The 13,620-nt window shown below is 43.6% G+C and overlaps 2 protein-coding genes across 3 annotated transcripts in view; one reads left to right on the top strand and one right to left on the bottom strand.

Annotated features, from left to right (window-relative positions):
- The window catches only part of LOC119940632 (spermatogenesis-associated protein 7 homolog), a 55,019-nt gene extending 47,492 nt beyond the window's left edge, over positions 1-7,527 (top strand). Inside the window, 2 exon segments of the mRNA XM_038760849.1 lie at positions 7,421-7,489; positions 7,492-7,527. Coding sequence (XP_038616777.1) covers positions 7,421-7,489; positions 7,492-7,527 — 105 coding nt within the window.
- Positions 7,528-10,986: 3,459 nt separating this feature from the next.
- Positions 10,987-13,620, bottom strand: part of CENPF (centromere protein F) — a 48,868-nt gene continuing 46,234 nt past the window's right edge. For both annotated transcript variants that reach the window (XM_038761054.1, XM_038761053.1), the window contains exon 20: positions 10,987-11,762. In XM_038761054.1, the coding sequence (XP_038616982.1) occupies positions 11,553-11,762 (210 nt within the window). In that variant the 3' untranslated portion in view covers positions 10,987-11,552. The remainder of the gene's footprint in view (positions 11,763-13,620) is intronic.

A 13,620-nucleotide genomic window follows, 5' to 3' on the forward strand; every position in this document is an offset into this window, starting at 1 on the left:
AAGAGATGGAGAAAGGAGGAGAAAAGTGAAGGAGAGAGGGAAAAGGAGAGGAGGGGGTAGAAGAGGGAAAGGCAGAAGAGGAGAGACCCTCACCACTGTTACCCCACCATCTGCTGCCACCACTCACATAGAAGAGGGAGTGTCCATCATAGTTATGCCAGAGCAGGTGAAGGCAGTAGCAAAACTTGCCCATCCTGGGCAGTACTCATGGGCTACTGGTTTCCCTCATGGAGCAGAGGTGCTGGGGGAAAGGCTCAGCTCAGCTGTCCTGTCCTGGGCTGTTATGTCACTGAGGGTGCTGCAACTGCCACCAGGCAAGAGTGGAGGTGGGAGTGGCAACCCTATCTCCACCACCAGCTGGTGCCCCTGCTACTTGGAGAAAATGCCGACCCCCTACCAACTGCCTCAGCCGATCCACTCCTGGAAGGTTTCCTGGGCGGCCGGAAATACTTCATCCCCTTCCCAGATGGAAGGGGAAGAGGTGGGGGAGGAAACTGGGAATCCCTTCCTGGCCCTAGGGTCACCACAACTGTGGGGTCCCCACAATAGCCACAAGTGAGACTTTGATAAGCCCCCACTCTGAGGCTGTTTGGGGGTCAGGATGGAACCCCAAGTATGGGAAGCAGCATGTGCTAGTGGAAGGAGCACGAGCCTGGGAGTCAGGTGATCTGGATTCTAATCCTACACATGCCACTTGTTTATTGTGTGACCTTGGGCAAGTCCCAACTTCTCTGCCTTAAGGTACTTCATCTGCAAAATGGAGATTCAATACATGTTCTCTCTCCTACTTAGACTGTGAGTTACATTGTTGGGACATGATGATCTTGTATCTACCCTAACACTTAGTACAATGCTCAACAAATACTATCATTTTTATTATTATTATTACCTCCTCGACCTGTGACAGAACACCTAGTCATGCAAGACTTCCTTCTTCCCCTGCCCAGTGGTAGTGAGGCTCCAGCTCTGTTCGTGGGCTGGAATTTCCATTTAACTGAAAGTTGTTTATCCTTGAGTTCTAATGCTGAAGGCTTTGTAACCTAGAAATTAGACAAAAATAAAGCAGAAAGAAGAGGCCTTTTGTCCAGGAGGAATTCTGCACCCAAAAATTACTTTCACTTTCCCGGGAAACACAAATAATCAGAATGTATGAAAGGAAAATCCAGTGATTATTTTTCTAAACCATCCACTAAACTTCACTTGCCTACGGCAAAAAAAAATTACTGATATTGTAGGAGGCTGCATAGTGTGCAGGGACTGTCAAAATTTCACAATGATAAGCACTTCTTTCCGAGTCAGTAATGGAAAACCAGGAGTCTGCTTGGCTTCTGGGGTTAGGGCAATGAGGACAGGGATAATAGTAATAATAATAATAATATAATAGTATTTAAGGCACTTACTATGTGCCAGGCATTGTACTAAGCACTGGCGTAGATACAAGCTAATGAGGTTGGACACAGTCCATGTCCCACATGGGGCTCACAGTCTTAATCCCCATTTTCCAGATGAGGTAACCAAGGCACAGAGAAGTTAACTGACTTGCCCAAGGTCACACAGCAGACAAGTGGTGGAGTCAGGATTAGAACTCAGGTCCTTCTGACTCTAAAGTCCATGCTGTATTCATCAGGCCATGCAGCACCCCTTCACACTCATCACTCACACAACCACCCACCTCCCCTACGAACACAAGCCCTCAATTCCAGAAACACACTTAGCCTCACACACTCACACAAACACATTCATTTGATCAGTCTCTGACAACCCACACACATCCAAACACATTCACTGATCCCTCTTCTGCACATACAAACATACACATTCACTGATACCCCCATCACAAATATACATATACACATGCACATATATTCATTTACCCCCCACCACACACACACACTTTCAGTAATCCCTCTACACACAAACATGCACACACACATACATATTCAGGAACACCTGTACATGCACACCCACACACATATTCAATAACCCCTCTGTACACACACATTTATTCAGTAATGTTTCTACACACACATACATGCACTCACACACACCCATTCATACACAGCATTCGGTGACACCCCTGCTCCATACTTAGATACAATCAGAGTCACATCCTCCATTACACATTCAACACCTCCAATACCCCTCCAAAACGCTAAGCACACATACACACACTCCCAGAGAAATACTTATCAGAACTAAATCAGCATGGCCTGAGCAGTAGCATGCCCTAGGGGTTAGAGAATGTGCCTTGGAATCAGAAGGACCTGGGTTCTAATCGTGCCTCCACTACTTGTCTGCTGTTTGACCTTGGCAAGTCACCTCACTTCTCCATGCCTCAGTTACCTCATCTGTAAAATAAGGATTAAGACTGTGAGCCCCATATGAAGCATGATTAGCTTGTATCTACCCCAGAGCTTAATACAGTGCCTGGCACATAGTAAGCACTTACCAAATACCATTAAAAATATATCAATATTCACCTGATGGAATGGGGAGGTGTGGAGGCAACTAATACTAGACACTGCTCCCACTGTGACCACTGCTGCCCAAGACCCCTGGAGTTGCTGCCCAAGTGCTTAGTACAGTGTTTTGCATACAGTAGACACTCAATAAATATGATTGAATGAATGAATGAATGATGCACCTATCAGCGGCAGCCAATTCCAGGGAGCAGCAGCAGGGTGGTGGTGATTGTTGGGGCGACAACTGCTGCTTTCTCTTCTCCGTTACCCCTGTCACCACCACTCCATTTCCTGCTAGGCCGACCCAGAGTTCTTGCTGAGGACTCGGCAAGCAGGGGCAAGGAGGAGAAGCACCTGCAGATTGTCCCATGCTGCCCTTGCTTCATTTGCTCCTTGAAGCAGTTGTTTGAGGTCCGCCTCCTGGTCTCCCAATCTTGCCCAAGCCCCCATTCACGGCGCGCTGCTGCTTCTGATTTCTGCCCAGAGGCAGGTCAGTCTGCTCCTGTTTCCTCCCTCTAGTCCCCTGCTGTGCCTCAGTGGAAAGGACAATGATTGCAATGAACAGTAGTCCCAGCTCATTCAGTCAAACATAAGAGGACAAGAGGAAAGAAACTCCAAGAGTTTGGTACACTGGTAAGCCCAAGGTGATTTGAAACAATTTGAAAGAATCAGAAAAGCAACCCAAACCCAATGAGGCACAACCCCTTTAGTTCAAATTTATGGCAGCTTTCCAGTTACTGAAAATCAGAAAAAAGTGGAAGGAAGCCATCTTTTAGGGACTGCACTGCACTCCAGCTCTGAAACATGCAAATGGAAGCCAAGCGGTAAAGCTGTTCCTACCACTAAAGTGGGTGAAGGGCTATTTGACCATCATCACCAGCCACGAAACAATTTTTAAGGCGGTGGTGGGGTGCTCTCAGTGTCTCCTCAGAACTCAAGTGCTTCTATCTGGACATTGCTGGGTAAATACAATGTCCCCCATACCACAAAATAAAGCATTACATTATGCCTTAATTGTACTTTATTGGCATACGGAACACCCATGTTTTAAATCCCTTGCAGGAAATTTAAATCAACTAATGTCATTAAGGCTTAAATATGTTCAAAGCAAACCGTTGTTTGCAAACCAATGTTCAGAGAATCCAGAAATAGAGTGAAAAATCCAACAGCACTTAGCTATGATCAAAATTCATTTTTTGCTGGGAAAAAAATTCAAATGAAAAGAAGCAACGTCTACCTGATTTATCTCATGGGGGCTTGGCTAGAGCAAACTCAGAGCAAATCAGGAGGTGATGATCTCAGTAGGTTGTGTCCACTTCTTTGCTTTGAAGTACTAAGCTTCATATTGTTCAAGGAATTGGAGACATTTTATGTGTGTACAGAATTTTAAACTCAAATTCCAGTTAATGTTTCCTTTACTTTCCTAACATTTAAAATGATGTAGATAAGGAAAAACAATCAATCAATGCTATTGAGAGCTTATTGTGTGCAGAGCACTATACTAAGCACTTGGGAGAGTACAATTCAACCTAGGTGGCAGACACATTCCCTGCCCACAATGAGTTTACAGTCTAGAGGTGGAGATGGACATTAATATAAAAAAATTATGGACATGTACATAAATGCTGTGGGGCCCTAAGAGTATAGACCCGTACTTTATCCAGTAGGTCACGGTGCTTCTCTATTTACCCTAATGCTGAGTACGGTGCTTGACACATAAGAAGCCCTAAAGTATTACAATTATTGCAATTATTACTTCTAAGATAGGTTCAAAAACATTTTTGAGCTCACAGAAATTTTCGCAAGTCTTTAAAATGTTCACCAACTCTGTTTGCCTTCATATTTGAAGATATCGCTGACAGCCAAATTAATCTCTGTGTGTGTGTGTGTGTGTGTGTGTGAGAGAGAGAGAGAGAGAGAGAGAGAGAGAGAGAGAGTCACTTTACTGCCTCACAATTAATTTTAAAAAGTCTTCAAAGATTCTTAGGTAATCTGTCCTTGAAGTTATCAGAAGAGGTTGTCCTCTGCCTCCACAACCCCTTCCTCCAGCCTTCCGGGATGAATCCCCTCTCTGCCCCAGATATTCATTCCACCTCGAACCAGGTGGTGGTTTTGCTCCAGAGTTCAACACCATTCCAGGATATTTTTTTCTTTCTCACTAATTCAAAGCGAGCCGAACCACCCGGTGCCAAAATCACATCTGTGTTATTCAATGGAACGGCTGTTGGCTCGGTGCCTACCCTCCCGCCGTGAGATCTTGTCTTCTCGGCCAGTCCACAGGACGGCTTCCTTTGGCCTAGTTATCATCTGTTTGTTGCTTTAAGGGTCAACATCTTGGACTGCCTCCGTGGCGACTCTCCAGAAGGCCCTGGATTAGCCTGGAGCCCTTGCATCCACGGGCTGATCTGCACTAGCTACAGCCATCCCATGGTCCCTGCCGTTGTCATGACAGGTGTTCCCAGAGGAAGTGCCCGCTGCTCTGATTGGTAAACAATCCAGCCTTCACGTGGAGATTGACTCTTGGCCCTCTCTTCTCCCATTAACTAGGCTGTCCAGCATTATGACCTAGGGAAGTTTGGGGTTTGAGCCGCCCCACTTTCGACTCCTCTGTGGGAGCGGGGGCAGTGGGAGAGAGTGGCAGCGTGCTTACTGCCTCGCATAGGCTGAGTCGTGCTCCTGCTAAATTGTAAGCTCCTTGGCGGCAGGGATCGTGTCTACCAACTCTAGTGTATTGGACTCTCCCAAGCACTAACTACAGTGCTCTGTACACACTAAGTGTTCATTAAATACTATTTATTGATTGATGGGAGAAAATTGGAAGTGGCACCTAGGAGTTGTGAAGACGCTCGTTGTGCCTGAAGAGCACCTAGCCCCTTTTAGGAGGGTGGGGGGAATGGGGAGGGATCTGGCATCAAGGCCTGGGGCTTTGAGAAGGACGTGGCGTAGTGGATACATCACAGGCCTAAGAATCAGAAGGGCATGGGTTGTAGTCCTGGCTCCGTCACTTGTGTGTTGTGTGACCTTGAGGATGCCACTTCATTTCTCTGGGCCTTAGTTGCCTCATCTGTCAAATGGGGAGACTGTGAACCCCACGTGGGACAGAGACTGTGTCCACCCCAGTGCTTAGTTCAGTGCCTGGCACATAGTAACATAAAATACCTTAATAATTATTATTATTATGGCATTTCCTCTGGACTGTAAGCTCATTGTGGGCAGGGAATCTGTTAAATTGTACTGTCCCAAGTGCTTAGTACAACACCCTGCACATAGTAAGCACTCAGTAAATACTATTTATTGATTGACTCTGATGCCCTTCCAGGGAGGCAGAAACACTGGGCGCTTTGAGACTACAATAGAGGAAGCAGCAGAAGAGACAGCTCCCCAAGGTGTTAGGTTCCCTAATCGGGAATCTCCAGCACTCTCCGGATTTTCCCCAAGTGCCTCACCCTGCCCTTTGGGGACGTATCCAGGAAGGGAGAAGTCTAAGAGCCATCTGGAGGGGCAGCATGGCTTTTTAGCTTCTCTGCCTCAGTTTTCTCATCTGTAAAATGGGAATTGAAAACCTGTTCTCTATCCTTTTTAGACCATGATCCCCATGCGGAATAGGGACTATGTCTGACCTGATAAATTTGTACCCCGGCACATACTATATTGCTCAGCACATAGTAAGCGCTTAACGGATACCACTTATCGGGGGGGGTTTGGTTTTTTTTTTTTGATCCTAAGTTCTCTTTGGCCTCCCAAAGAGGTGAGGGCCAGTTTGTACAGTTACTTACTTTCTTACACAGCTAGGTTGAATCACACTTTAAAAAAAAAAATGAAGTCATACTGTACTCCTAGCAGGTGAGGACAGGAAATTAGTTACCAGAAAGGAAAGTCTTGCAGGCTGAAAATATCCAAGGGCTCAAGAAGTTTGGATAAGCTCATGGAAAATAGGTCTATTCTGAGGACAATATTAAAAAGAAAGAACATAAGAAATGCCATGTTGGATTAGAATGGTCCATTCAGCTCTGTATTCTGCCTTCAGCAGTTGGCAGTAAGGATGCTTAGAGGAACAAAATGATATCTGCTGTCCAGGCATCCTTCCATACGGTTATCATTAAGAAATTGATTTTTCAAATTTTATTCCATTTAATGCCAATTAGGTTAACCCTCCCCCATTTATATATGTGTAAATGCCATTTCCCCTCCCATCTCAGAGGCTGAGCTAACGAGAGCAGTTTCTAGGAATGGAAGAGATACGGATGAACCATCAGAAAAACCAGATTTTCTTGAAACATTTACGTGTAAATACGATTTTCCCCAAATTGACAAAAAAAAAATCCAGACTATGGATTTTTTAAAACCTGAATAATCCATTCACGATCTATGTTCCCTTGAAAATGAATGTTTCCCTCTTAAATTACAATTGATTCTCTCTCAGGGCTTCAAATACTCTGTTTAATTTTTCCCTTCCAATAACCCATAGAGGACTTTCCAACTATGAACTTATTCAAACTCTTCCTATGGTTGGGATGGGAAATGGGATTGTATGTTGACAATAACATATGCTTACCACCTTTGTGGAATAAAATATTTATTTTTGTTTGATTGGAATGTATAATCTTCGGGCATCAAACCCCTCAACTAGATATTGTGGGTTTGGTAAACAAATAATCCATGTTTAACCTGCCCACACCCTTAGTCATTTTGAAAATATCCCCTTGTAGCCTTCATCATTACAGACTGAAGATAATTCTGTATCACAGAGGTGGATAAGCAAGAGAAAACTATCAAACACTTCCTCCAAGCACCTTTTGGAAATACTAGTAGAAACAGAATGGGCTGGATGGTCCAGTCATATAATCCAAAATGGCATTTCTTCTGTTCCCCCGAAAGTGTAAGTCTACGTAGTTCATTGTCTAATTTCTGCAGGGGAGGAATAATCATAAATCTTATTTTTCCCCTCTCTCTACCAGGTAAAGATGAAAAAAGTACTCGAGCAGCTTAAGGATGAACTGACCATCAGCAGCAGAGATGAAGATGGTTCTCTCAGCTCTGCTGGTTTGCAGCCAGAAGATTATGAGGATCTGCTACGGGATGCTCAACCTATCTCATCCCGCTCCTTGATCTGGTGGCAACCACAGAATGGTTGTGAATTGGGGACACGGCACCAAGATACCTGAGCAAGTGAAGAACTGTAAACGTTTTGTGAGTGGGGAATATGTCTGTTAATTTTTTTATAATGTATTCTCCCAAGACCTTAATATAGTGCTCGCACACAGTAAGTGCTCCATAAATACAGTCGACTGACTGGGGGGAGTCAGAAATGCATTGTCTGCTGTGTGACCTTGGGCAAGTCACCTCACTTCTCTGGGCCTCAGTTACCTCATCTGTAAAATGGGGATTAAGATTGTGAGCCTCACATGGGACAACCTATCTTTTAGATAACTTTTTAGACAACCTTTTAGACTGTGAGCCTGCTGTTGGGTAGGTATTGTATGTGTTGCCAACTTGTACTTCCCAAGCGCTTAGTACAGTGCTCTGCACACAGTAAGTGCTCAATAAATACGATTGATTGATTGATCTTGTATCTACCCCAGCTCTTAGGACAGTGCCTGGCACAAAGTAAGTGCTTAACAAATACTATTATTATTATGTACTGTAGATTAGCATTAAGGAGCATCATTGCACCGTTGTAATACCATTCCCCAACTTAAGTCTCCTCCTCCCTCACCTCCAGCCCCTGGCAAAGATCAGTGGAGGGTACAAATGCCTCAGTCAAAGCTTGTGGGCAAATCGATTATAGAAAGCTGGAAAAAAATAACTGCCCAGGCATGTGATCATTTCTGATAAGTATATTTTCATTATATGATTTTGATAGAATCATATGATGAAGCAGCATGGCATAGTGGATAGAACACAGGCCTAGGAGTCAGGTCTGTTGTGTGACCTCAGACAGGTCACCTAACTTCTCTGTGCCTGTTACCTCATCTGTCAAATGGGGATTAAGATTGAGCCCCATGTGGGACAGGGATTGTGTCCAAAATGATTATCTTGTATCTACCCTAGCGCTTAGTACAGTGCCTGGCACATAGTAAGCACTTAAATTTTTTTTCTCTAAGTGCTCTGTGGGGTGGGGGAGAGTATCAAAGGGCTTAATTACAGTCAGTTCTGCTGTTGTCAGAGTCGTGTTCTTGCAGGACCCGATATTAGGGAAAACACCCATTGCAGTGCTCGCCCCAGCTTCGATGCTGCGCTCAGGGGCACAAGCAGCATGCTGAAACCAGACTGACAGGCGTTGTTGTAAGAACTTGCCCCAATTCTGCCATTACGTTGTATCCAAGATGCACAGTGTGGGGGGGTAAGGAAGGCTTTATCCAAGATGTTGTTACGTTACCCAGCCTCTGCCATACTGTACATGTACTGTGAGCAGCAAGGGGACCAACCAAGCCTTCTGCTAATGGGGAACAGAACAATAGCCTGAGAATCTGTATGGAAAAACCTTATTAATAATAATAATGATAATAATCGTGATTTTATTAAGCACTTACTATGTGCCAGGCACTGTACTAAGTGGTGGGGTGGATACAAGCAAATGGGGTTGGTCACAGTTCCTGACCCACATGAGGCTCAGAGTCTCAATCCCCATTTTCCTAATGAGGGAACTGAGGCATAGTGAAGTGTCTTGCCTTAGGTCACAAAGCAGACAAGTGGCAGAGCAAGAATTAGAACCCATGACCTTCTAACCCCCAGGCCTATATACTCTACCTACCATGCCGTGCTGCTTCTCAATTAGTCAGGGTGATCTTTTGAACCATCTATTTCCTAAGCTACTAATTCTCATTGCATATATGATTATTTTAATGCAATTTTCCCCTACCATGAAGTTTTTCTTGGGAAGCAGCGTGGCCTAGTGGATGGAGCTCAGGCCTGGGAGTCAGAAGGACCTGGGATCCAACCCCTGCTCTGCCCCTTGAGTGATGTGTGACCTTGGGCAAGTCACTTCATTTCTCTATGTCCATACCCTCATTTGTAAAATGGCAATTAAGACTGTCTGCCCCAAGTGGGACATGACTGTGTCCAACCTGATTATTTTGAATCTACCCCAGGACTTAGTACAGTACCTGGCACATAGTAAGTACTTAACAAATGCCATTAAAAAAAAAAAACCCCAAAACCCACCACATTATAACAAAAAGGAGGGCACCCTAAGACTTGATGCTTGTTTAAATGTTTCAATCTCATTTACACAGCTGGACAATTAACCCAAAATGCTATTGTTGAGTATATTTGTCTATATCCCAGGCAATTGCTCATTGGCCATGGCCAGATTGAGTTTTATTTAGCACTGTATTTAGCTTGCATCTCTACTCCCTTTCTTCATTTTCCTTGCCCACTTTGGTGGTGTTGTGGATCTCCTGAAAAAAAAATGCTGATAGGGCCAGAAGAGATCGAAAATGAGAAGCAAAGGGAGAAGGTAATCCACAAACAGCTTGGCTTAGCCTGGAGCAGTCCTAGAGGCAAGACTTATTTCAGGCTAAGAATGAGACAATATAATTCTAAGATTCTCAGAATTATCATTTAAAAGGATCAAGGTGGCTGCTTAATGAAAGGCTCTTATTTATGGGTTGGGATTTGCTTTTTTGGACCCTCATTTGGAAGCAGGGTTATTTGCAAGATTAAAAAAAATACCAATAGGAAATTATATCCTTTCCTCATTCTACATCATAATTGATCATGCCTTTTTCATTCAACATTTGTGAACTAAAGTGGACGAAGTAAAGCCCAAAAGTCAGCTCTTAACTGAGCGTCCATCCCTCCAATACTGGGAATGTGCATAACTATTTGTAATTTAGAAAAAAATTAAACTAATAATAATGATAGTTAAGCGCTTACTATGTGCCAGGCACTATACTAAGTGCTGGGGTGGATACAATCAAATCGGGTTGAACACAGTCCCTGTCCCATGTGGGGCTCACAGTATCAATCTACATTTTACAGATGAGGTAACCAAGGCACAGAGAAGTGAAGTGACTTGCCCGAGGTCACACAGCAAACAAGTGGCAGAGACAGGATTAGAACCCATGCCCAGGTTCGTGCTTTATCCACTACCATGCTGCTTCCATTACCTGAGACCTATTGGTCATACCAAGGAGGGCCAGGGTGAGTTGCTTTACACGTCCACCAGCTCAACCAAGGTTATCTTACCTGAGGTAAGGCTCCAAGATTTTCGCATCAAGAGATAAGGAGGGGAAACTGGAGGGCAGAAAGCTTCACCCAGTCCCTCTCCCCACTGAAGGGGAGGAGGCCGACCTCTTCTTTCTGGTACAGCTGGCAGCCTGCCATCCAGGGAGACGTCCCCTTCGGCTCACCAGCAGAGCGGTACCAGAGGGATCCTTACCTACCTCTGCAAAAACCTGATCATCAGTCTTGGTCACTAATAATATAGGAAGCCCTAGCTCACAAGTGTCTCTTTACCTGCATGTTGAGCATAGTCCTGTGGAAAGAGGTGGCCATTTACACAAATAATGGAGGCAGAACGTGCTTTTTAAACCTTTATTGTGGTTCAGCTCTATATACATACTTCTAAACCCCTCATTCTACCAAAGGCAAAACATACGTACTAATTGTGAAAAGACAATTTTCTTTTGCTTAAATGGAGGGGAGGCTTACTGAATTGCTGAAGAAAAACTGTAATACTTCTGACAGGTTTTCAGCTATCAAGAAGTGAAAACTTATTTTTTCTTTAGTAGTTTAATCCTAATGCTAAAATTGAAGATTCAAAAACTATATACAAAAATGGAATTATTGAGCTTAGTTTACCCTTTACTTGGATCATTTTACAACTTTCCACCCCCCTATTAAAAAGTACACTGGACTATTTACAGCAAAAACAGATCAAGAGCAACATTCAAGTATTTCCACCCTATCCAGCCACACACCCAGATTCAAATGTTACAAAATACCAAAACAATAAACCACTGGTTTTATAAATGAACAGAGCCGTTCTTCTATACATTAAAAGAAAATACTACTGGGCTACAGCAGACATGGCCTGCATCTGGACCAGCTTTCTGTAAGAATATGGACAAACCTGTTCTAAGGTTCTTACTGTACCCTACAGTTTTCATCTTGTTGATTTGGTTCAGATGACAGTTGTTGGTTTGTGGCTGGTCTTCCCTTCTTGGCCTTGAGAGTTGGTCTGGGGCTGCCTGCAGAAATCTTCTTGGAGAGGTTATTCACAGAGAGGGGAGACCTTCCGGTAGATCCCACATGTGTGGCCAGCAACCCTGCTGTGTGCACCTGAGCCTCTGTTACCTGCAACAGCGACCGCTCTGTTTTAGGGGCAGTTTCATTAAACATATGTTTTTGCAAACCTCAAAATGAGGAAATGAACCCCTTAAAAGACCTAAAAAAGCTACAGAGACATAGACCACTTTTACTTATCGGTTCTCCTTCAGTTTGACCTCTCATCGAAAGCCCAACATGTTGCTAAAAAACAACTTCTTGAGCAATATGCTTTAAGATCCTATACTACTGGTTCTCCAACTGTGGCAACCACACCAAAAAATGCCCTCCAAAACCCCTCACTTCCTACGATGATATGTGGGATTTTATTGATATGATATGAAGTCACAATAAAGCATGTGCCTCAGAGCATAAAACATACAGCTCTTTGCTTACTAAATACTTATAGTCTACAAGGTAACATAGCAAACATGCTGCACTATACCTCACTTTGTCACATTCCTGGGGATTTAAAAACTTTGATTTAAACTGATAGACTAAGGGCAGCTGGATTTCAGGTGGTAGAGACTTTGGTGAGATTTTCAGATGTGTTTTCAGTGGGATGGGGATCTTGTTTGAGCCTTCTGGATTAGACAAGGATATGAGGGAGGGGAGCTTTGGAGGCAGTAATCAGAAGATAGATCATCAGACACAGCCTAAAAAATGGCCACTTTGCTGCATAGGATGTGAGTAATGTTAAGAGTGTGATAGGACACATGATGCAGGGGAGTTTAGTACCTTAAAACCAAGTGTAAGAATGATTCTAATCAGCCAGTCCATGCAGTGATCTACCAGTCTCAAAGAGGTGCTGTAACCCAGAGGGGGGTGTGTGTGTGGTGTGTGTGCTTTAAAACAATATCGCCTTCCTTCTAGACTCCTTGAATAAAAACCACATCCACTTTTAACACATAACCCGAGAGTTAGTTTGATGCTATACATTCAATAAATGTTTATCACTATGTTTGACCTTTTTTTTTTTATTGCCCAGGCCAACAGTACATATAGACACACTAAATGACTCATTTGTCAGCACTCAGTAAAGTCAGTAAGGAAGCTTTAGACAAAGCCCAGGGCCTCCTTAATCCCAATTCCACTGCTTTGAACCATTAGTTCTTGCATAAAGTGTTTAAACAGTGAAAAATAAAGAGTCCCCTTTGCTTAGTAAACCTTGCCCCATGTTTGTAAGAGGCAGGAATCCTGGGCTACATTAAGGAAAATTAGCTGAAATCCTGCTTGTGGGTTCCTCTTCCCATCTACTCACAGGACATTCATTAATTTTCACGTTTGCAGTTTCTTGGATGGCCTGTCTTCCCTCAGCAATTCCGCACACCACCAGTGTCTTAGTTAAAGCAATTGAAGCAGATCTGTTGTAAAGCTTCCCAAAAATCATCCCATGGATCCCAGAACTGTTTGGCTAGCAGGACCCCTAGTGTGCAAAGCTTTCCAATAAGTCTTTATATCTGGAATCCCACAAAGACAGGAGCTTCCCTCAGTCCAACAACACACAAGAGAGGGGACATTTCTATCTGGTAAATCGTCATTGCTTCACTGACCTCTGAAAACATCAAACACAAGAAAGTTCTTAGGTCTATGTCCCCAGACTACTGTACAAAATTACTCCAACTTCAGATATCAAGCTGAGGGTACTTGGCAGCAACAAAAGGAATGCAATTAGTCTTGCATGTTAACTAGGCTTGCTTTTGTAATAATCTGTTCATGACACCAATGTCTTTGCCACTAGTACCAAACATTTGGCCAGTTTAATTGCTTGTGTGTTTACTGTTTATGAAAAGGATTAGACCTGTAAATCACAAAGGCCCAGGGCACAAATTCAAGTGTTCTGGGGGCTTGTAGCTCATTTACTGGCCTTTTTAGTTACATATCAACT

This window comes from Tachyglossus aculeatus, chromosome 19, assembly GCF_015852505.1.
Source record: "Tachyglossus aculeatus isolate mTacAcu1 chromosome 19, mTacAcu1.pri, whole genome shotgun sequence".
In the NCBI taxonomy this organism is placed as follows: Eukaryota; Metazoa; Chordata; class Mammalia; order Monotremata; family Tachyglossidae; genus Tachyglossus; species Tachyglossus aculeatus.